The sequence below is a fragment of the Cervus canadensis genome, chromosome 8 (genome assembly GCF_019320065.1).
Source record: "Cervus canadensis isolate Bull #8, Minnesota chromosome 8, ASM1932006v1, whole genome shotgun sequence".
In the NCBI taxonomy this organism is placed as follows: domain Eukaryota; kingdom Metazoa; phylum Chordata; class Mammalia; order Artiodactyla; family Cervidae; genus Cervus; species Cervus canadensis.
The window spans coordinates 85,353,995-85,378,714 of NC_057393.1; the positions used below are offsets into that span (position 1 = coordinate 85,353,995).

Genomic DNA, 24,720 nt, shown 5'->3' on the forward strand with positions numbered 1-24,720 from the left:
GCATGGTAAAGAATCTGCCTGCAACACAGGAGACCCAGGTTCGATCCCTGGGTCGGGAAGATCCCCTGGAGAAGGAAATGGCAACCCACTCCGCTATTCTTGCCTGGAGAATCCCATGAGAGGAGCCTGGCCGGCAGTAGTCCATGGAGTCGTAAAGAGTCGGACATGACTAAGTGACTAACACACACACACATATATGTACTAGATATCATCATCATGTATTGGATGAAAAAACTTTCATGAAATATCAGTATGTAACATGACTTCATTTACATACAAAATTTATTTTTTAAGTATGTAAAAATTCTGCTTACTAGTGTTTATGTCTGGCAGGAAGGACTGTTTGGGGCTCTATTTTGTGAATTTAAAAACATCATTCCTTTGTTTTATATTATGTACATACTCTAGGGAAAAATGTTTTTGAATCAAGAATCCTTTTAATTTTGAAACAAATTTCATCTAATATTTAGACAGTATTTTACTTTTCTACAGATGTCATCCAGAAGTGTAAAAATATTTTAAAATAAGGTAATTTATGGACTATCACATAGATTGATGTACAAAAATGATCAAAAAGGAATTCCCGAGGGCCCAGATCCAGTTGAGAAACTTGAGATTCCACAAGCTGCGCAGTAGACACACACACACACACACACACACACACACACACACACACACACACACACACACACACACACACACACACACACACACACACACACACACACACACACACACACACACACACACACACACACACACACACCCAACAGACCAAAAACTATAGTATATTAAAATATCTGTTATGATTTTTGGCTGAGGTCTCCCTTTCTTGTATATGAGAAGAAAGCATGCGGTTGTCACTGAGCAAATTGATTTTTGTTTTCTAAAGACTTCAGCAGACATTGAGTTAGTGATTTTCCTGTTGAGAATCTGTGTACAATGAAAGATTTGCTGTAAATACGTGAAGTGTGAAGGCAGAACAAAGGTCGAGAATTACTGCTGCAGGAGATGAAGTGCTGTCTGTCTGCAGTCTTACTTCACTTGCTGCTCCTTCCGTCTCACCACTGTGGTCATTCTTAGCGCCTCCTTGGTGCTCTGAGCATTGGCTTGTAAGCACCACAGGTTAAAATGCCCAACTCCTTAAATTACACTTCCTTGAAGGTCTTTCTTCCCTTTCTTTAGAGTGATTTTCTGCAACAAAATCTGGGACCTGCATCTTAAGGTCATTTATCTGACCTTCATTTCCTCTTCCATTACTCAATTTGAAAAGGTCTTCATTATGGTTCTCTGATTGCCATTTAAAATTTGTACAAAGATAAATAAGGTTATCCTTCCCAGGACTCCCAGGACTCCATTGTTGCAGTGATATATCACTACCTTTGTTTTCTTTTTAAGAACTGTTAATCCACATACCGGTTAATCGGCCTTTAGTTATTCCAAAATTGATTGTTTTTGATACCTTCCTTTAATTATTTTATTTATAGTCTGCTTTTAATCCTAGTATATTCAGATATGTTTGAAAGATTATCATCCTCTAGCTTAATTTTTTAAAAGCAAGTTATTGATCCTTTTGATAATGTATAACGTGAGTGAATTTTCCCCTTATAATTTATATTGTATGCAGAAGTTTTCTTTGATTCTACCTAAAGAATAGAATTCTGAAATTATAGAAATATTTGTGCTCCTCCAAAAGTTTTTTCCAGTAACGTGGCCAGAGTATATATGTAACACTCTGTAGCAAAGCACTCTAGGCTGTTACCCTTCAGAAAAAGAATAAAGCATAATAAGGCTTGTGATGATACTTGTTAGTATTATTTGTGGGTAGTTTCTACCCAGTAACATTGCTAAGATTTACCCAATAAACCAGTGATTTGTACCTGATATTTACTGGTCTGCAGATCGATCTTGAATAATATTTTATTGAGATATAATTCACATATAAAGTTCACCCTTTTAAAGTATTCAGTTTTCAGTGTTTTTTAGTGCATTCACAAAATTTTACAACCAGCACCACTACCTAGGTCCAAAAGTTCTTTTTATTATTCACTGCTTTATTTTGATATGAGAATTTAATTCTAGTTTCCTTCTTGATAAAAACTGGGAAAAAATCTTTCATTGATTGAGTTCATACACGTTCGTATGATCTGTATATTTTAATCTCTTAAGAGGCTACACATTTTCAGTCTTCCTGATACTAATACAGATTTTGAATTTGCAGTACAAAATTTGAAGCTGAGTTAGTTGTTTGAAAGAATAAGGATCACTGAAGTCCAAATTGCATTTTAAAGATTGAGCCTCTGAAATTTCTGGCTCAGTTTTCTATTTGTACCTCATCATATGATATTCTTTGGCACATGTCTAAGTTGCCAAATTCTTACTTGATTTACAATTAATTTATAATTAAGATCGATGTGTGATCAGCTTTAAGTGACTAGCTGTTCGTTTGTTTGGTAAACATCCCCATGTAATTAGCATTGTTTCCAGTGGCATCGTCACATGTTAATTCAGCAACACTAGTTATTTTGTTGTGGCTCTATAAACACATACCTGGTACCAGAGAAGCAACAGTGTCAGAGGGGGGTAAACACTAAGCAGATTCTCTGCTTATTCCATCTTTGCTCCCTTAAAATATTTCCGATGCTCATTTATTTTGTGTATCATTTTATTGAGTACTCATCTTATATAAACAATTTCCTGGCTACATTCCACTATGAGGAAAAATTAAAGGAGTCTTAGGTATAAAGGTATGGTTTAAACTGGTTGTATACATTATGTTGATTGTATACATTATGTAATTTCAGGAGAAATAGAAATCAGAAGTACCACAGTAGAAAGAAATAAACCAGAGAAGGAAATGGCAACGCACTCCAGTATTCTTGCCTAGAAGACTCCATGGACAGAGGAGCCTGGCGGGCTGCAGTCCATGGGGTTACATGACTGAGCATGTGTGCATGAGGGTGGAGGGAGGTGGGTTCGTAGCAATAAAGTAGTAGAGCTAAAAAAAAAAAAAGAAATAAACCTATCTAGTTCACTTACTTAGTCAGCAAATATTTATTGAGCATCTGTGTTGTGCCAGCACTGTTCAAGTCCATGGGATATATCTGTGAACAAAACAGGCATTCATAAAGTCTCTGGGAGACTTCCCTTGTGGTCCAGTGGTTAAGGCTCCACACTTCTAATGCATTGGACATGGATTCCATCCCTGGTCAGAGAATTAAAATCCCACATGCCATGTGGTGCAGCCAAAACACCTCCTATACCTTTCATTCTCTCATATGGAGAGAGATGGGCAATACAGAAAAAAGAAGAATTAAGTAAGTTACATAGTATGGTAGATTTGTCAGTGCTGTGGAAGTAATAAAATAAGATTGGGGGATTGGGATGGGCAGGTTGTAAATTTGAATAAGGTGATCGTAATTGAAATGACATTTGAACAGAGACTTAGAGGAGGTGAAAAAGTTTCTAAGTGTCTGGGGATAAAGCATTCCAGGCTGTTTCTCTTCAAAGAAGAGTAGTAGCTGGTGGAGAAAGTGAGGTCAGCGGACCTTGTGTGTGTTTTTTTTAAGTGGAGGAAGTAACAGCATTTTCTTAGAAATTACAGTGCTAGTAGGACTCAAACTAGTAGAGGTAGAAAAACTGATAGAGGGGAGAGGTAGGAACATTGCTGGAACAATCCTCAAGTGTGAGAGTGGAGAAAGGGTGTCTAGTCCATGAGTGGGGAATGGTTTTGGAGTAGAACCTAGACAGTAAAGTGGATGGATGTTCTATGTAGCCAGTCAGTTTATAGTAGATAGATAACTTTCTCCTGTCTGAAGTCTTCACATTTAAGTCTTATGAAAGAAATTAGAACTTTTATACTACCGCAGATGATTGTGTTAACTGAGTAAAGCCCATTTTTCTCTTTCTGTGTTTTACAGATTTGATTAATGTTATTTGTGACATTGTGATTTTGTCCTGCTAATGATAATGGCATAGAGGACATCCATAGCTGAATATGTCCTCTGTGACTATTTTGAAAAAAACAATAATTATAATTTTAAATTTGGTTGTGTTCTATAATCATTAGAAAGTGGAGAAATAAAAGTCCTTGTCTGTGAGAAGTTCTTCTAATCAGGTAGAAATCAGACTTGTGAAGGTCTGTTATTACTATTCCAAGCTGTGTGCCTATTTGTAAGGTTTTACGCTCCGCTAATATGAAAATATGTTGGTTTTTCCTGCTGCCTATTACCTGCTTTCTAAGTAGGGGTTGATCTGCTTTAAGTGCCATTTGAAGTACAGTATTCTCAGTAGCAAACTTTGACGATGTGCTTTGTTTTTTATCGAGGGACAATTTTTAGGTTAATTGAATGATCACTGGAATCAAATCATGATATTCCTGTTACCACTATAAAATGTTTAACAGTGTTATAATAGATTTTGCTTCCTTTACATTTATGTTGGAATGTATAGATATAATGAAAAAGGAAATGGCAACCCACTCCAGTATTCTTGCAGGGAAAATCTCATGGACAGAGGAGCATGGAGGGCCAGAGTCCATGGGATTGCAAAGAGTCGGACGTGGCTAAGCACGCAGCACATATAAATATGAGGGGATGACATTTATATTGTCATGCTTTTTATTTTACAAAAATAGCATATGTTTTTATTTCTCATTTTGTTGCAGTCTATTTATTCCACATTTCTTAATTCTTTATTCTGGGCATTTTGAACATAGTAATTAGAATAAATTTCTTTTAATTGAAGTATAATTGCTTTACAATGTTGTGTTAATTTCAGCTGTACAACAGAGTGAATCAGCCATTTGTATACACATGTCCCCTTCCCTCCAAGCCTCTGACCCATCCCCCCATTAGAATCCGTTTTCTTTACTACTGACGGTGGGTTTTTTTAAAACCAGATTGAGAAATTTGTTTTGTGTGTTTGTGATTTTTTTCCCCCTCTCTTTTTAAGTTTTATTTTTTACTATACTTCCCTCTAACATCAAATGGATGGTTTTGAGTTCCTTTTTCTTCTTTTTAATTTATTCAGAATACAGTGTAACTGAAAGGAATTTTTCACATAATACAAAAGAACCATATTGTACATCTTATGAATACTTAGTTTTTATGTATCTGATATTAAGCATGGCAATGGTGATGTCTTATCAGATTGTCTCCTCTCTCTACCCTGACCCTCTGTTAGTAAAGATGTCCCTTCCCCCTTTTAAAATTTGTTTTGAACTGGGAAAGCATTACCATTTCTAGAATTCCTTTAATCTGAGAGGGGAATGTAGTATATTTTAGTTCAGTCCTCGGATACTTAAAATGGGGCCTTCAGGTTTTGAGAATTTGGGAACCAGTACTATTCTGTTTTGATCTTCCCTGTAATCTTTTAAAATAGCACTAAATAAATTCAGGACATTTTTAGGAAAATGCTGTGCTTTTCCTCTAGTGATAACCTTTTTTTAAAAAATTATTCTTTAGCAATTTAGAAAACTATTAAAAAATTTAATTTAGCGATTTTGTAGGGTGTAGGAAACAGGATAGGATTTCTAGAAAACCTGTATTCATCAACTTGGCATGTTTATTCTTTGTGAAGATAAATAGGAATATCTCATTTTTTCTCTCCCTAGACCAGAGGAAGAGTCGTCTTCATCCTCCAGTGATGAAGATGAGGATGATAGGAAACAGATTGATGAGCTTCTGGGAAAAGTTGTATGTGTAGATTACGTTAGTTTGGATAAAAAGAAAGCACTGTGGTTTCCTGCATTGGTGAGTAACTTCAGTATAAGAGTTTAATTTTCAACTATGTAAGTTCATGAAGAAAGCAGTTGATTATCTTAAAAATCAGTATTTTTCATAGGCACAGAATGGGAAGTGGGTTTAGCATCATTCAGTTCACACAGAATTACTTTGAAAATTGTTTCTGAGTATAAAGAACTTTCTAATTCATCCATGAAAAGCAAAATTATGGTAATTTTAGAGGCTTGGTATATTACACTGCTGAATTTTGGATAAAAAATTCCTTGTGCAAACTTTTAAAACTTCTAAATCTACCATGCAGAAGACTGCTAAAGAAGAACGGAATCTTGTTTTGTACTATTGTCTGCAAATGGCATCTATTTGTCATCATTTTGTTGAACGTTTTGTATTCTGTATCCTGAGTATTAAAAGTGTTTTGCACAAAATAAGTGCCCAATAAATGTCAGCTCTTATAATTTAAACTAATGAGGGCAATTATTTTCATAAACGTAAATATTGTATAATACCTTTGTACCTCTTCGTATGTCCATCTATCCATTCCTCATTTATTGGATGCCTGCTGTGTGTAAGGATTGTGCTAAGATCTTTTGAGGATTATGAGGTATGTATTATTTATCCTCATTTAAAGATAAGGAAACTCAGAGTTAGAAGGGTTAAATAACTTTACAAGCTTTGGGTTAATGGTAAGCGGAAAGCTTAAGTCAGTGTATGTGGTCATTTCTTATTTCCTAAAGCTCTAAGATTCTTTGTGAGCATTTCTTTTGAAAACATGTTTTAAAAGAGCTTCGTGTGTCTTTTTCTAAAACAACAGGAACATTAAAATTTTCACTTTAGTATTTTCAATATTGATTTAACATTCTCATCATCATTTCTAAATAGTTTCCTGATGATGAGGAAAAGATTTACGATACCAAAAGGTTAGTAATCTGCTTAGTCAACCATTTCATTATTATTTTTAACATCTTAGCATTATTGATACGTGTTATCCTCCACGCAAATTGAAGATCTCTTGGACAGTAATGGATAATTTTTATCAACTAGAGTGTGAAATTATGTTCTGAATCAAACAACCTTGACATAATTACATAAAATATTTGCATTTCTATTTTTGAAAGAGTTTATAAATTGAGTAATGTTAACAAGTGTCTGATAATGTCATGTTAGAAAACAATTGCATACTCTTAGGAACAATAAATAGCTACCAGGTTTTGAGTACTTCCCCTGGCCAGGCAGTGTGCTAACTTGTTAAGGTAAGTGCACAGTCTCATTTCATCCTAATTGAGGCTGAAACATAAGTGATATTTACTCCTATTTTAAGGGATGGAAATCTTAGCTTCCCTGATTCACACTGTCCTGTTTTCAGTTTCCGTCATCATTTTTCCTCTAACTGAGCTTTAAATGTTGTTGTTTAGGGTTCCGAATATATCACTCTATGTTTTTTCAGCATGATCTCATCCCCTTTAATAACATTGGTTGCAGAGGTAATAAACTGAAATGTCTTAAGGACCGAGAAAATCAGATGCATGGGTAAATGGGATAAAATATGGATTTTAATTCCTGTAACAGAATGGAGAGTGGACCCGCTTACTTACACACAATGTCAGCAAAGTCTGTCATGTTTGTTTTTCAAAATCCAATCTCATGAGAAAGAAAAAAGTGGGTGATTTGGCTCACAGTTTGAGACCTCTATTTAGGCTGTTTACTCCCAAGTTTATATCTTAGCATTCAGACCTCTACTCTGGAGCTCTAGACCTGAGTATCTGTCTATTCAGTATCTCTACTTGGTTGTCCTTTAGTCACCTGAAAACTTAACAAGCTTAATAAGCCTAAATTTACTCTCTCCTCCCTGTATTCCCAAACTTGACCCCTCTCCATTGTTTCCTTTGCCTGTGAACGACACCATTTTCACAAGGTAGAAATGTAAGCATCCTTTTCTCTCTCACCTCTTCACTTTCCTAATTTTCTCTAATACTTCTCATTCCTTTAACCTGCCATCGCCACCACTTTATATGCAGGTCACCGTCTCTCACCTGGATGATTTGCAGTAGCTTAATCTCTTTCAACTCCTGCCCTTCTCTGGCCCATTTTCTTTATGACAGCCAAAAGTCATTTTAAAAAAGGCGATTCTGCTATGACATTGTCTTGCTTCAGATCCTTCCCTGAGAGACTTTAGAGTTCTGTCCTCAGAATTGACATGGCTTACAAAATGGACAAATCTAAGCTCTGCTTGTCTTTCTTACTCAGCCCAGGCAGAAAGTTAGCCACGTTGACCTTCTACTTCCTAGACTGGGTTTCACTGCTTGCTGTGTCAGGCCCTTCCCATAATGTTTCCTCTTCTCACAGTGCAGCCTGGCCTGCAGACATGTGTATATACATCCATCCTTTGTCACATCAGTTACTACTCAGTTTACAAAGCTTAGTGTAAATGTTGTGTCCTCAAAGAAGTGGTTTCTGACCACCTAGATAGTAGCAGTTAAATACACGTGCACATAACTTGGTTAGTGCTTGTCTTCCCAGTTAGAATACAGGCTCACTGTGGGGAGAAACTAGGGCATAGAGGCCAAGTGACTGTCTTGGCCTCTATGCCCTAGTACACAGTACCTTGATGAAATAGTTTGTATTTGTAGAGTGACTGGATGAATGAATGGACAGATTAAGTATTTACTTCAGGACCCTTTTGAAATGATAGGAAAGTTTTCCTAGATGCTAATACATGTAAAAGCCTTTTCTTAGTGAATTATTTCATAATGCCATCAACATTTAAGCAACGCTTAATGCAGTGCAGTTACAATTATGGAAATTGTTAACCTTTTAGAGACTGAATTAGGTGAATTCCCTATGCTATCCAGTGGTTAGGACCAGTGCTTCCACTGCGGGAGGAATGTTCAGTCATTGGTTGAGAAACTGAGATCCTACGTAACACACGATGCAGCCAAAACATTAAAAAATAAATTAGAAAAAAAAGTGAATTAAAGACTGAATTAGAACTTACATATTTCTGGCTCCTCTCAAACCTGTAGTGAGAATACATGCATTTAAGTACCGTTCTGGCATTTTTCAGAGCTAATGAGACAATCCTTAAATCCGTCATACTTATTTAGCCCATTTTTTTTTTCATAAAAAAGCCAAACTAGGATGTTGTTCTTGGTATATATAGTGAACTCTCTTGGAATTAAAATAACAACAATTTATAGGTGTCTTGAATTAATATTATCTTTGAGAAGGCATGCCTTAGCCTTACTTTCAGTAATAGCTGGAGTGACTTCAAATAAAATCTTTTATTTTGGTAGTAGTAAATGTTACGTGGATTCCAGGAAAGTACTCACTTTAAAATTATTTATTTTCAGAATGGATAGTATTATGGAGAAATTTTAGTGTTATTAACATACATGTTTAGATGTAAATAATAAGCAGCACATCATCTCTGTCTTTTTTAAGATAGAGGCTGCTCTGATTAAGATTCTGATACCCCGCTTTGGTCCCTGCCGTTCTCCCAGCGCTGCTGCAGACCTTCTGTTAAGCCTGGCTCTCCCCCCCCCGCCCCCGCGCCACTCTCATCCAGTTTTCTGTTTCTGCCTAGACTTGGTCCATAGCATCAGTCTAGTCAGAGCCATGATTGTGCTCTCAACATCATGCCTGTGTCAAAGAATAACGTGGATAATCCAGAGAGCTGGAAGGATATAGAAAATAAAATTACTTGTGTGCATTCCCACATATGTGTGTGTGTGTTTTAGGATATAAACTTTAAATTGCTTGTGTATATTGTTACACATGTGTATGTTTTTTTACCCTCAAACTAAAATTAGTTTTTAAATTTTAAGCTGAAACTATTTTTTAAGATTTAAATAATTGATACTTACGTAACTATCTATAAACAGTGCTTTTAGTTATAATAGTTTCATACTTTTTTTTAAAAAGGTGGTATGTCCTGATTGTAGTGATGAAATTGCTGTGAAAAAGGATAATATTCTTGTTCGATCTTTCAAAGATGGCAAATTGTAAGTATAATTCACTTGGTATGAAAAATAGGCTGCTTTTCCAAATTAGGATGATAAATTATAAATTAGTTATTTCCAGTGATGTTCTGCTTTTCCTTTTTATATCATTCAGAGTGTTTTAAAGCATGATCATCTTTCATATTGTCATTAAGTCTAGTAGCCTTAAAATATGTCTTGTTCAGTTGGTCTTTTCTAAGCTGTACTCTCAATGCTAATTTATCAATATTTGCCTATATAATAACTGATGGTTTATTGAGGAAAATTCAATAAATCTACCACATCTAATACTTCATGGATATATTAATTGATATATATTTATTGTTTTGAATATCTAATTAGGATTTTCTAACATTTTAAATTATTTCTAAATGAGTGTGGTAATACCTGTTTTGTAACGTTTGAATTTTGCGGTAGTCTTAAGGATTAAAATGAGTTACTATAAATATATGTTGGGTATTAAGATAATGAATTTTCATGTAGAGCTTTTCTAAAACTGAGTTATCAATTTCTGTGGGTGTTTTTTCCCTTTAAGAATTGTGTGACTAGAAAATCCATGTATTTTATGTTGATATTTTGCCTTATCGGGTGAGTGCTTTAAAAAGATCATCATACTTTAAGATTGGTTTTTGGATTTTCAAGTTCTGAAACATGACTTAAAAATAATCTATGTGAAACCCACTTTCACAAAAGTTTGAGCACTGAAATTGAATACTAGTTTGTTGATATTAAGAAATTACTATGAATTTTTAAATGTGTGATGATAGGATTGTATTTTCAAAAGAATAAAATATTATAAATTATATTATATAATGTCTGAGATTTGCTTTAAAATAATCCACTTGGTGTGGGAAGAGGTAGATAGGGGTGTAAATGAGACACTGACTCAGTTAATGATTGTTGTAGTTGGATGATGGATTCGTGGGAGTTCATTTTATAGTTATACTTCTGTATATATGTGAAATCTTTAAAGTTAAAGTTTAAAAAGAGGCAGGCTGAAAAATGTATTTGGAATAGTTTTTAGACTTCTGTGGATTGGTTGAAACAAACCAAGTGCAGAAAAGCTTTAATAAGATGATAAATAATGATTTATTCATGTTAAGTAAGAAATAAATGTGACATATATGATAAAATGACCTCTCCCAGTTGCTTGCATCCAAACCCTTCTTATAGTTTCTACATGAGAGAACTTCAATTGTATATTAGAAGTTTGCTTTGAACCTAGGATTCAGTTTACACAAAATTGTTGAACATTTTACATTATAAAATAGTACATTTTCTTCCAATCTTAAATTTATTTATTTCTTGAGATTATCTTAAGATGACGGCAAATGCTTGCTATTTAACTTATTTTTTTTATTGGATTGATGCATTCTGCTATGTAAACATTTTAATTGATTATTTTCAGAGTTTCGATATTTTTAGTATTGCATTTAACCAGTTACTCTGAGAATTCTTATAAAACATCTGATTAAGGTGGGGTCCTCTTGGAGATGATTCCGTTTTTAATGTCCTGCCTAGTATTTTGTTTGAGACTTGCAACCCTGTGTGCAGTCATTTCCATCAGTGTTCCCATGTTTTCAGTATCTTTCTTGTGGTAGGTAATTGGACTGTTAATTAATCTTTGTTGTATTTTTGTGGGTTTTTTCCTTTAAAATTAAAAATAACACAGTACTTCAGTACCAAGAAAGGATGTCCATGAAATTACTAGTGACACTGTACCAAAGCCTGACGCTGTGTTAAAACAAGGTAAGGATACTTTTGGATTTATACTTAATTTAAATTTATACTTAATTTAAAAACTGATGAGGCATGCCCTGGTGGTCCATTATGGACTCTGCGCTTTCACTGCTGGCGCTTTCACTGCTGGAGTTCTGGTCAGGGAACTAAGATCTCGTAGGTCGCACAGTGTGGCCAAACAGAGAGAAAAGAGAAACTAATGAAGTGTTTCTGAAGATTAAATATTCTTTTGGTCTTAAAAAAATTTTTTTTTAAATGAAGTTTTTGAAGTTACCTTTGGTCCCATGCGACCTCTGGTTTTGTAAACCAAAGTGTCTTTTGTTATCATAGTATTCTCTTTTTTTTTTTTAGTTTATAATTGGGACAGTAATCTAAAAAAGATCAAGAACAAGATCATCAGCTATCACTGTAGTCTGGCCTAGTAAATAAAATATCAGTTCCTGAGGATGGTAAAAACAGGAATCAAAGTAGTCTTGATTTTTGTCATTTCTTGTACCAGTAGTTATATTTTATTGGGGAATATGCTGTCATTACATCTCTTACTTGATTTTTGGCACTGTAAAGAACTATTTTTTCTTTGCTCATGTTTACCAAATTAGATAATACACTATATAGACTGGTTAAAAATCATTAAGATTTATGGTTGAGAATTTATTTCTCTGTATTGTAAAGTGAGAATAACTGTGTCTAGGTATTTATAGTTATTATCATTAATTTTATAGTTATAATCATTAATTTTAATTCAGAGTTAACTGAAAATGTAGAGTACATATTTATAGTATATTTTCAGATACTTGTAAGTTACTACAGTGGCTCTGTGCCTGTTACATAATACTGTTTAATAATTTTTTGATAAAATGATTATAAAGGTTTAATGTTTACTAGATTTACTTCAATGTTTAATGTTTACTATTCATTCTTAATTTTTGTTTAAAAGAATATATCTGCCCCTTTTCTTGTCTTTGTTTGAACCTAAGTCACCTGAGTTTTGCCATCTATAAAATAGATACCTAATGCCTAAGACTGTTAAGATTAATGGGTTGCTACACCGAAAAGCAGTTAGCCCAATGCCTAGCCCAGTGCAACCGCTTCATAAATGTCAGTGGTGGCAGCACAGTAGTTTTTATTTCCTTATCCTGTTAATATTTTTAGACAAATCAGTTCTTAATTTCTCCAGTTGATAGTTTATGACCTCTTTCCAGCCTTTGATCAGGCACTTGAATTTCACAAAAGTAGAACTATTCCTGCTAACTGGAAGACTGAATTGAAAGAAGATAGTTCTAGCAGCGAAGCAGAGGAAGAAGAGGAGGAGGAAGATGATGAAAAAGAAAAGGAGGATAACAGCAGCGAAGAAGAGGTGAGTAAAAAGAGTTAATGCCTTTTACAGTGAAAACCAGTTGAGTTCCCTTTGGGATTTGGCATGAAGTCATTAATCACTTAAATATTTTTAGTATCAGAAGTATTTCATAATACAATTGTTGTTGTGTATTCATCATAATCAAATAGTTTGCTTACTTATCCTTAAAATAGAAATATGGTTTTGTGAAATTAAAAATACTAAGTGTAGTTATTCCTCTAACCTCAAAAATATTTCTTAATCTTCAGTCCATAATGTATATAAATGTCAAATCAATATGTCATACACCTGAAATTGATACAGTATTGTGTGTCATCTATATTTCAATTAAAAAAAGGGAAAAAGTGTTTCTTAATACAGCAAAACTCTACTTTCATATGCTTTTTACCATCACGTAGACAGTTGTGACCTCATACTGTGTGTACATCTGCATATTTTATTACAGTATCTCATAAAGAATAAAATGTCTTTTATCTAATGTTAAAGGAATAGTCAGCATAAAAGTCAAGATTAATATCTTTGATTCAAAGAATCAATACAAAGATTTTTGTATTAGATTTTATCAGATACAAAATAAGACATCTGTGAATTTATGTGGATCAAGGAGCTAAATTTAGATTTTATTGTAGCTGGTACTTTAGGTCCATCAATGACATGTACTGACAAAATTGCCCATAACATTACTAGTGACAGTGCGCCACTGTGCTCTTTAATGGTTTGCCGAATGGCTTTATGAAAGTTATTGGGGGAATAATGATGCAGATAATGATCGCTGCAATACATGACCATTGTATTTAGTGTTTTCAGGAAACATCAAAGATAAGTTAATGTCAATATGTAATATTTTAGGTAAGTTATGAAATTTTTCCATGTAACTGCAGTAAACAACTATTGATGAAGTAGGAGCATTTTTTAAGGTTTGTGTTTTATAATATAGTGATCTATAATGACAGTGTGTAGTGTGAAAGCTTCCCTGGTATCAGTCATCTCCATTGCTTTCTATTTAAAATGTTAAGAATAAGCCATCAGTCCCTTGCTTCTCAGGTGGCACAGTGGTAAAGAGTCTGCCTGCAGTGCGAGACGTAAGAGGGCAGGTTTGATCTCCTGGGTCAGGAATCCCTTGGATTAGGAAATGGCAACCCACTCTAGTATTCTTGCCTGAAAATCCCTTGGACTGGCAGGCTACAATCCGTCTGAGTTATTACTCTGGAAGTCAGGCTTTACTTTCAGAACCTCCCTTTATAGCCCAACCTGTGCTCTCTTTTTTCCCATCACTTCTTCTGGTATATTCTCCTACTTTATTTTTTTGTTTATTTGTTTTTGGTGGTACCACATGGCTTTCCAGATCTTAGTTCCCCAACCAGGTGTTGAACCCGGGCCTTTGGCAGTGAAAGTGTGAATTTCTAACATTGGCCCTCCAGGGAATTCCCTGCCCTCCTACTTTGAACTAGGTTGTAGCAACATCGAATTACAAACCTTTTGTTTCTACTCACTTCTGTACAAACCAATACCTTTCTGTGCAGTGCCCTTCCCCACCCCGCCCTTTGTCAGCATGACACACTCCTGTTGAGTTTTTTAAACCTTACTAACCTGTTTTCTCTGTAAAGGAGAGAACCATCACCTTCTGCAAGAAAAGTTAATCACTCCATTTGATAATCTAAACAGATACCACCCCTTGTAGAAATTTTTGCCTACATGTATACATGGCATTCGGAGAAGGCAGTGGCACCCCACTCCAGTCCTCTTGCCTGGAAAATCCCATGGACGGAGGAGCCTGGTAGGCTGCGGTCCATGGGGTCGCTGAGAGTCAGACACGACTGAGCGACTTCACTTTCACTTTTCACTTTCATGCATTGGAGAAGGAAATGACAACCCACTCCAGTGTTCTTGCCTGGAGAATCCCAGGGACAGAGGAGCCTGATGGGCTGCCGTCTAGGGGGTCGCACAGAGGCGGACAGGACTGAAGTGACTTAGCAGCAGCAGCAGCAGCATACATGCATTACATATGTGCATGTATTTATTTTCTATTTGTTTTTTGCCCTGCTAATCAGTAAGCTCGTCAAGGGTCAGGAGTCCATCTTACTTGTACTCATACTCATAGTGTCTGTAATAGTGGGTAACATGCAACAGATGATCAGTAAATATTAGTTACCAAAACTTTTGTTACTTAGATTTATGTTTTACAGATGTTTTCATAAAAGCAAATCTGGTTTCCAGTTTAAACATTTTTTTTTAAGTTAAATACAAACTTCACTTAAAATTTTGGCAGTAGGAAAAAATTTGGTGATTTATGAAAGTCACATATTGTACCATGGGGGCATTTAAGAAAATACCTAGAAAACAGTATTCCTTAGACTTAGGTCTGACTGCCTTACCAAAATGCAGTGCATTGGATCATGTTTAGGTTGAGAAAAACAAATTTTATCATAAGCAAACTAATAATTGTCATTTATTCTACTCTGCCCAATTATTAGCAAGCATAGTAGTTTTATCGATACAAGTTTTTGTTGTCTTTAACTTCCTTTTTTCTGCTTGCTTTTAAGATAGAGGCAAATCTCACTCCAGCAGTGATTTTGGACACATGATTTTTAAAATTAGAATGATATATTTAGGCTATCAGTTGAAAAGTATTCTCCTGGCTTTTACCACTTGGAATACTTTTGTTTCAACCAGAGTAACTGTGAGGCCTCAGTGTGTATTTTGAATCGCTTCCTCTGCAGTTACTGCTGATCATGCTCTGTGATGGCAGGCACCATCGCTTGTTTCTCTCTGGACTCAGCACCTTGCGTAGTGCCTACACTCACTGGTGCTCATTAAATGTTTGTTGATGGTCACTGAATTGATGAGTTCCTCCATCTCACCTACTACCCTGCTCCTTGCAGGTTGCTTCAGGACCAGCTCCCTACTGCCACAGCCCCTGGCCACAGCAGCAAGAAGCTAGTCCCTCCCTTGTAATTGATAAATCGGGGAACTATTTTATTACTTGAAGATTTCCCTAAGTCTGAATCTTCAGGTATTGTAGATCAAGTTTGTTCCCCACTTTACTGATTTTATAAGTTTGAAGTACTATACTGTGGGGCCGAATATAATGAAGGATAATTTTAGTTGCAGCTGATGGGGCCTTCACTTGTTTAGTTCCTGGAGGAGCGAGAGTAGAGTCAGTTTCAATGTTAAGCCCTGACCCAATTTAATATAAGTGAGAGTAGGTCTTCTTGAGCCTGTGACCGTGATTTAAAGACTAGATCTCTGATGTGGTAAAAAGTTCATGAACCATCTTGTTGGTCTCATTTCTTATATGAGCATTTACATTTGGGATTGTCACTACTGAGATAACCTTTTAGGACTTATTTCTCTGTAAAGCATAAAATGTCTAGACTTTCTGGTTTTGAATAGCTTAGTGTTAAGTAATGTTTTTCTTTTTTTTTTTGGTAAAGAGCCTTTGAAATATTCTAGTGAGTATTAGTCTTTGCTGTTGGTAGGAAATCTGCTTGTGTTATTAAAATGCTTAACTGAGGAAAATAATATTTTATTCTTCTGTAACTAAAATTAGGAAGAAATAGAACCATTTCCAGAGGAAAGGGAGAACTTTCTTCAGCAATTGTACAAATTTATGGAAGACAGAGGTGAGTGTTTTTTCTTTGATTCTTTATTAATGTAGCTAGCAGATAATATCTTAAAAATAAGAATTCTGTTTATTAAGGTGCGTGTCACTGGTAGTCATGGCTATCATTTTGATTACCAGTGTCACCAGCATCCTAGTGTAATGTCTGTCACGTAGCAAGTAGAATGTGGGATTTGACAGTATTTTGATGGATGTTATGGCCATGGACCTGTAAATAACTGTGTTCTGTCCTGTCTATCCCACCACTTCTTTGGGGGACCCCAAAGAACCCTTATATTAGAAAACAGTAACAGAATGGGAATCATAGCATCATTTTATTTGAGCCTCCCTGCATGCCTGTAGAAAAGCCTCTTCTCTAAAATCACTGCCAGCCGCAAGTTGTATGTGTTTGTGTATGTGAGTAAGAGAGAGACACACAGACAGACACGGCATTCGTTCTGAGATGGGCCATAAGTCTTCTTATGACTTAGCCACGTAAAACTAAGAACAACATTAAATCAAGTGTAGAGAAAGGTGACCAAGTCTCAAGGTGAGCCTTGTCTTAGCTTTTTGAATATGCCTCTGTGGTTCAAGAAATATGAGCATGGGTAATTAGCACTAACTTTTATTTATTTATTTATTTTTTGTTTTGGAAGGAAACTTTATTTTTTTTTTCCCATTTATTTTTATTAGTTGGAGGCTAATTACTTTACAATATTGTAGTGGTTTTTGCCATGCATTGACACGAATCAGCCATAGATTTACATGTGTTCCCCATGCTGAACCCCCTTCCCACCTCCCTCCCCACCCCATCCCTCTGGGTCTTCCCAGTGCACCAGCCCTGAGCACTTGTCTCATGCATCCAACCTGGACTGGCAATCTGTTTCACACTTGATAATATACATGTTTCGATGCTGTTCTCTTAGATCATCCTCGCCTTCTCCCATAGAGTCCAAAAGTCTGTTCTGTACATCTGTGTGTCTTTTTCTGTCTTGCATATAGGGTTATCGTTACCATCTTTCTAAATTCCATATGTATGCGTTAGTATACTGTATTGCTGTTTATCTTTCTGGCTTACTTCACTCTGTATGACGGGCTCCAGTTTTATCCATCTCATTAGAACTGATTCAAATGTATTTTTTTTAATGGCTGAGTAATATTCCATTGTGTATATGTACCATAGCTTTCTTATCCATTTGTCTGCTGATGGGCATCTAGGTTGCTTCCATGTCCTGGCTGTTATAAACAGCGCTGCAATGCACATTGGGGTGCACGTGTATCTCTTTCAGATCTGGTTTCCTCGGTGTTAACACGAACTTTTAACTTGCAGTGATCTAGTCATCTAGTAACTGTGGCCCTGTTTCTTTCTTACCTGCTGTTATGAGTATAGTTTCTCCTTTCCTGTAAAGATGCTAGCAAGGTAGAGGGCAGAGGCTGAAAGCTTTCTGACTTGAAGAAAAAGACAAAATGAATGAATGACACTTAGAAGTGCTATTATGCTTTGTGAATTCATGTTTTTTTAATCCAGTTTTGTATTGTTGATGAGTAGCTGCAGGCTTGGTCTTCTTTTTGCTGTCATAAAGCATAGTGGCTACTACAATATAGTTATCTTTTTATTCTTCAGTACAAAATGTCCTTGATTTATGTGTTTATTTGTATGCATGGAGGCTTGGCCTAAGAAGGCAGGCTATTTCTTAAGCTTTTTTTATATAAGCTAAATTAAAAAGTGAAGAAAATGAATAAAATCTAATATATGTTTTTTGGAAAGGGCAATAGATTGTGTATCTCTATCCTGTTACTTTCTCTTATCACATTCTAACAGTCTGATAGTTTTAGTATTGTACTTTTTTACATCCTAGAATAAACAACACTATAACTTTACTCTAGAATTACTTACTTTGTATAATAGTAGTAAATTAGTAAAATACAAAGAAAATAAAAGGTAATTCCCATTGTGACGCAGTTGCCCATCAATTATCTCAACACTGTTTTCAGTTCTACCAAACATTGTTACACTGATGTTTTAAAATTTTTTGTTGGTGTTTTATTTTGCTTCATTTACTGTTTATTCTTTTGCTCATCAGGGGAGTGAAAGTGAAATAAAATATAAATAAAGTTTCAAAAATCTGATATAGGAAAAAAGTTTTTGATAAAACGAATTTAAGTAGATATATTTTTTATTAACCAGGGCTGTTTTTCTCATATAGACACAGATTGCACTGTACATATTTGATGGTAATGTTTGAATCTTTTCAAAATTTAAGTAAATATGAAGCATGGTTCTTACATATTCGTGTTTTCTTTAATAGGCACACCTATTAACAAACGACCTGTGCTTGGATATCGAAATTTGAATCTCTTTAAGTTATTCAGACTTGTACACAAACTTGGAGGATTTGATAATGTAAGTATTACGATCAGAAGTGAAACATGTTCTTCATACATGTTTTCTCATCTAAAAATCATCTAAAATAGTGTCTATTAACAAAAACTTAAGAATAAAAGGAAAAGAAAATGAAGAGTACAAGTTAGAAATTTGGTCTTCCTCAGACCAAATTTAAATTTGAAGATTTTTAATTTACTATTAAGTTTGTCAAACTTTCATAAGCTATCTGAGTCATAACACAACCATGTTAGTGGAAATTCTTTCTGTGTCTCTTTTCCATTAGACTGTAAGATCAGTAAGAGCAGGGATCTGTCTTAATATTCTTTATATCCTTGATCTCTACCACTGTGCCTTACATATATAGAAAACATTATTTGCATATATATGTGTGCATATATGCAGAAAGTCTCTGTTGAACTGAAGAAATTATCTTAAGGTTGCCATGATGTATGGTACTCATCCAGTTAAGATTATTTTGGGGGGAGAAAGGTACGTTGTGTTACTAGGATTCATGAAACGACTTTATTAGCTTATAGGAAATCATACGTCATGGAAAATTTTTTATCTGCCATTTCATTAAGATTTTGATTCAGGAATGTAGATGTTTTCTTATTTACCATAGCAGGGTTTATTTAAACGTCAAATGGGGACTTCCCTGGCTATCCGGTGGTTAAAACTCTGAACTTCCCCTGTAGGGGAAGCAAGCTTGATCCCTGGTCAGGGAGCTGGGAACTGCATGCCTTGAGGCATGGCTAAAAAGGTAAAACGTCAAATGACCTAGGATTTCAGCATTTATAATTCTCTGAGATTTGTTAGAATACCAAAACTTACTTAAAAACATTGCTGTAAACCAGATTATTTTATTTAGAATTTATCAAAATTGGTATTTTTCATTCCTTGAGACTAGAAACAACAAATATAGAACTACATAATACACAGACAAACACAAGCACACACATTTGGTATTTATCAAAGTTTTATCATATTCCCTACCTTTTAATTTTTGAATTTTCATTTTACTCTGTCAGATTGAAAGCGGGGCTGTTTGGAAACAAGTTTACCAAGATCTTGGAATCCCTGTCTTAAATTCAGCTGCAGGATACAATGTTAAATGTGCTTATAAAAAGTAAGTCCGTGCACTCGATATAGCTATGTTCAACAGCATTTTACCTAGAAAGCAGGATGGAATTTACCATATCACTGAGGCTAGTAATTTCAAGGAAGGTTTACTAGAGTAATCACTCTATGATAGCATTTTCTAGAGTGTGGTCTATGAATATTCAGTTCAGTCGCTCAGTCGTGTCCAACTCTTTGCGACCCCATGGACTGCAGCACACCAGGCCTCGCTGTCTGTCACCAGCTCCCGGAGTTTACTCAAACTCAGGTCCATTGAGTCGATGATACAATCCAACCATCTTCATCCTCTGTTGTCCCCTTCTTCTCCCGCCTTCAATCTTTCCCAGCATCGGGGTCTTTTCACATGAATCAGTTCTTTGCATCAGGTGGCCAAAGTATTGGAGTTTCAGCTTCAGCATCAGTCCTTCCAATGAATATTCAGGACTGATTTCCATGAATATTAGATCTGTGAGATAATCTGTGAAGAAAGTTTTTGTGCTCAAGCAAATTTGGAAAGTATTGTGTAGAAGTTAAAATGCCAAAGTTTTAAAGTCACACAAACCCAGGTTCGAATCCTGGTTCTGCCAGTTACTTGTTGTTTATGCCCTTCGGCCATTTATTTGTTCTTTTAGACCTTGATTTTCTTGTTTTTAAAATGAGATAATACTATTTGTCTCATAGTAATGATTAGTCTGATCAGCTAGTGAAATTTTACATATACTCAGAGGTCCAGTACCTGATGTATAAATAAATGCTATTACTAGTTCTTCTAATAGCTACTATTACTACAGTTACTGCATTTAAGATGATGACTTTCTTTTCACTTTTAGCATTTTTTTAATGAAGTTTTTTTCTTTGAAAAAAGTTTTTATTTGAGTAAAAAGATTGTAAAGAACTGAACTAGAATAAGCTAGAGTATTAAGGTAGCTCAATATCTGAGAACTTAGAAGAAGTGCACACATATTTTAAAAACCACAACTCTACAATAACATTTCAAAATGTTTTCCCAAATATAACTTCTTTCCATGTTTCCAGATACTTATATGGTTTTGAGGAGTACTGTAGGTCGGCCAATATTGAATTTCAGATGGCACTGCCAGAGAAGGTTGTTAACAAGCCTTGTAAGGAGTGTGAAAATGTAAAAGAAATAAAAGTTAAGGAAGAAAATGAGCCAGAAATCAAAGAAATAAAGACTGAAGAGGAAGCGAATATAATACCAAAGGAAGAAAAGCCTCTTGAAGAGGGTATTGAAAGAAAGGAGAATACTCAGCCCTCTCAGGTAAATAGGGTACTGTTAACAGTCCTTTGTTTTCTCTGGTACATTGTTTCCATCCTCTCTAAAGATTCCTTATTTAATTTATCTTATAAATTTTATTGTTCATGCATTTTCTTTATTACATACTATTTTTGTGTTTGAAATAGCCGTTAGCTATTTTTGCCATTGTTTTAGGGATGGCAGAAGATTGTTAAAATAACTTTCTCAGTACTGGTTGGTACCTCCTGTGCTAGTAATTAGATAATGGAATTAGGTTGACAGTTTTTACTTTTGTTGGTTTAGTTCCTCTGATCTTTTTCTAGGGGAGTAAAAAGAATTTATTAGAATCTGTGCCTCCACAATCTGAACAGGAAAAAGAAGTTAACATGAAAAAAACAGAAGAAAATGAAAATCTGGAAGATAAAGATGGTGAGACAACAGGAGCAGATGAATCCCTCAGCATAAAGGTAGAAGCTGAAGAAGAAAAAGCAAAATCTGGGTAAGAAATCTGTTTTTGGTTGAGATGCGTTTTATAGCTGAATGAATTCTTGTAATTTGCTCTGTGTGTTTGTATGAATCTAAATGTGATTGACAAAATAAATGAGTGATTTTAATTTGTATTTATTATGCAGATAGCATTTGCCTCCTTCAGAGACCCTACTAATGCAAATTTGTAGAAAAAGATCATATTTCTGATCCATTATTCTTGCTCTCATCATGGAAATTTATGAAATCTTGAGCTAGAGAAGAACAGTTCTTACTGCATTAGCCTCTGCTGCATAACTAGATAATACAAATTTGGGAAGATGGCTTTCTCCAGTGTTTTGTAGATGGTATGTTGGGTATAGATTTTGAGAGTTGTAATCATTTTTTAAGCAAAAAATAAGAATGGAAAACTGCTAGTACTTAGTTTATAAAAAGTCAAAATTGTTATGTTGCATTTTACGTGATAGTAGCATTTACTTGGTTTGGTCAGTTTGAGAATTATTTAGCAATGTATCAATAATACCTATACTGACAGTGGACCCTGCATTTTATAGGTGATCTTTGGCATTTCATCTTGTTTCTGAGGCTTAAAAAAAATCTAAACATCCCCATTGTTAGTGATTCTTTTAAATAAGTACAACTATATATTTTTTTGATCATTTTCGTATTTTCTAAAATTTGGCCACAGCATGCTGACAAGCAAGGAAGAGGGAAAAACGATGCTTAGATGACTATAGTAAAATGTGTTTATTACAGTTTGTAATATATATGTCTCTCTGGTGTACAAATGTGTATTTCAAGTACTCCTTAGTGATACTGGAAATTATTTCTACTTTTAAGAAACTTGGTATCTTTTTGCTTAAAATCTCTTGCTCATTTTGGTGGTGGTTGGTGGTTTAGCCACTAAGTTGTGTCCGACTCTTATGACCCCATGGCTGTAGCCTGCCAGGCTCCTCCGTCCATGGGATTCTCCAGGCAAGAATACTGGAGTGGGTTGCTGTTTCCTTCTCCAGGGGATCTTCCTGACCCAGGGATTGAACTCCTGTTTCCTGCATTGCAGGCATATTCTTTATCGACTGAGCCATTTTAGTGTTATTTTAAAATTTTGACCACAACATGCAAATAAACATGGAAAAATGAAACAAAACTGGCTTTAGATGAATATAGTTTGTTTGTTTATTATACTTAGTTATGTTTCTGTGTGTGTTAAATGTATATTTGAAGTACTCTTGCTGCTACTTGAAGACTACGTCAGCTATTAAGAAATTTTGTAAGGATTCAGCTTTTTGCCTAAAAATCAGATTTATAAATATGCATCTATTTCTGGAGCATTTACTGTGTGGAAAGCCCTGTAATAAGCCTGTATTTTCTCCTTGTGACTAATAATTGTCTTAATTTTTCACGTGGGTACTTCAGCTTATTTTATGGTATAAACTATATTTTGTAGGTTTTTTTGAATTCTTCAGCTATATGGCTTATGTATTTATTTATTAAATTTTTAACATTTTTACACACTTTTTTAAAGTTTAAGTTTTTGTTTTTGATGCGTCAGGTCTTGGTTGTGGCACCCAGGCCCCTCTAGCTGCAGTGCGTGGGCTCCTGAGCGCGGGCCCAGCAGTTGCGGCGCACAGGCAGAGTTGCCCTGTGGCGTGTGGGGTCTCAGTTGCTTGACCAGGGATTCAACCTGTGTTGCCCGTACTGCAAGGACCACCAGGAAAATTCCTATGGCTTTTTTATTTACTGCAGGTATTTATAAATGTATCATACCACAAACACCTTTTCCTGATGTGGCTGCTGTAGAAGATTATGGGTTATAAATATCCAAAACTCATCTCTGAATTTTATTAGATCAGTGCAACAGAAAATTTTGTGATTGTAAAGAATTCATATATAAATACTTACCTAGTATATAAACTGTCTCTGAGTAATTAGCTGGTACAAGACCTTTCAGTGTCCTTTCTTTGTAGTTCAGGTGTGGAAGATTAAATAATTAAATTTATGTAAAATATCTGGTTCAGTGCCTGGCCCATAGTAGGTACTAATAAACTATAGTAGTTATTTTGTTCTTAATTTTGGTCTATTGTAAGGAATGTGATCTCAAACTTGGGAAATTTGATATTTGTGAGTTCAGATGAAAAAGTCCTTGTGGATACATTTGGTTTCCCAAAATGTAAAAGATAACTGATGCAATATGTGTGTGTTTTGTGTTTATGTTTGTATGTAATGCATACATCTGCTTAGTATACTGGCTACATTTTATCTTTGAAAGGCTCTCTTTCTTGGCATTCTGTGTCCTGTTTGGTGTGTCTACCTCTGATTTTGCCACTGAGCAGAGAAAGAGGGGGAGAATATTTGCTTCAGCTGACAGCCAGTAATTTTGTTGTGTGCCTTTTTGTAGTTCAGTGTGCTATTGAGTGACTCATTTGGTTTGTGTCTGAGGATGACATTAAATGAGAAATTCTAATTTTTAATTGCTTTTAAAAATTGATACAGAGTATTAGGTTTTTATTCCAGATTTCATAAAAGATTGCGCTGGCTACCACCTACAGTAGGACTGTACTAGCTGTTACTGGCGTTTGCCGGTTGGCTTCAGTGCTGCGTGTGCCTGTGTGCTCAATCGCTCAGTTGTGTCTGACTCTTTGAGACCCCATGGACTGTAGCCCACCAGGCGGCTCTGTCCATGGGATTCTCTAGGGAAGAGTACTGGAATGGGTTGCCGTTTCCTCCTCCAGGGCATCTTCCTGACCCAGGGATTGAATCTGTGTCTCCTGCCTTGGCAGGTGGATTCTTTACCCTTGAGACTCCAGGGAAGCCCTCGGTCCTATATAGTTTTGGCTTAATAATGTAATGTACAGTTTAGAGTTAGTTTTCATTTAAAACATTTTAGACTTTTAATCGTCTTATATCTCTTTTATGTTTTGTACAGTGATTCTGAGATGCATGATAAATCTCTTTGGTGTATGATCCATCTTTGTTGTATCTACCATAATATACTTCCTTTTCTCCCTGATGAGCAGTGATATAATCTTCTGATTAAACA

At 35.3% G+C, this 24,720-nt stretch overlaps 1 protein-coding gene across 7 annotated transcripts in view; it reads left to right on the forward strand.

Moving 5' to 3' along the window:
* Positions 1-24,720, forward strand: part of ARID4B (AT-rich interaction domain 4B) — a 134,239-nt gene that overhangs the window by 70,060 nt on the left and 39,459 nt on the right. For 6 of the 7 annotated variants that reach the window (XR_006270937.1, XM_043477045.1, XM_043477049.1 and 3 more), the window contains exons 8-16: positions 5,615-5,753; positions 9,663-9,742; positions 11,412-11,488; positions 12,682-12,836; positions 16,387-16,459; positions 18,747-18,841; positions 19,852-19,949; positions 20,975-21,218; positions 21,518-21,693. Coding sequence is in view for 6 of the 7 variants with exons in the window: in XM_043477045.1 (XP_043332980.1) it covers positions 5,615-5,753; positions 9,663-9,742; positions 11,412-11,488; positions 12,682-12,836; positions 16,387-16,459; positions 18,747-18,841; positions 19,852-19,949; positions 20,975-21,218; positions 21,518-21,693 (1,137 nt within the window). In the remaining variant the exon portion in view is untranslated. The remainder of the gene's footprint in view (positions 1-5,614; positions 5,754-9,662; positions 9,743-11,411; positions 11,489-12,681; positions 12,837-16,386; positions 16,460-18,746; positions 18,842-19,851; positions 19,950-20,974; positions 21,219-21,517; positions 21,694-24,720) is intronic. The other variant, XM_043477048.1, reaches the window with a different exon arrangement.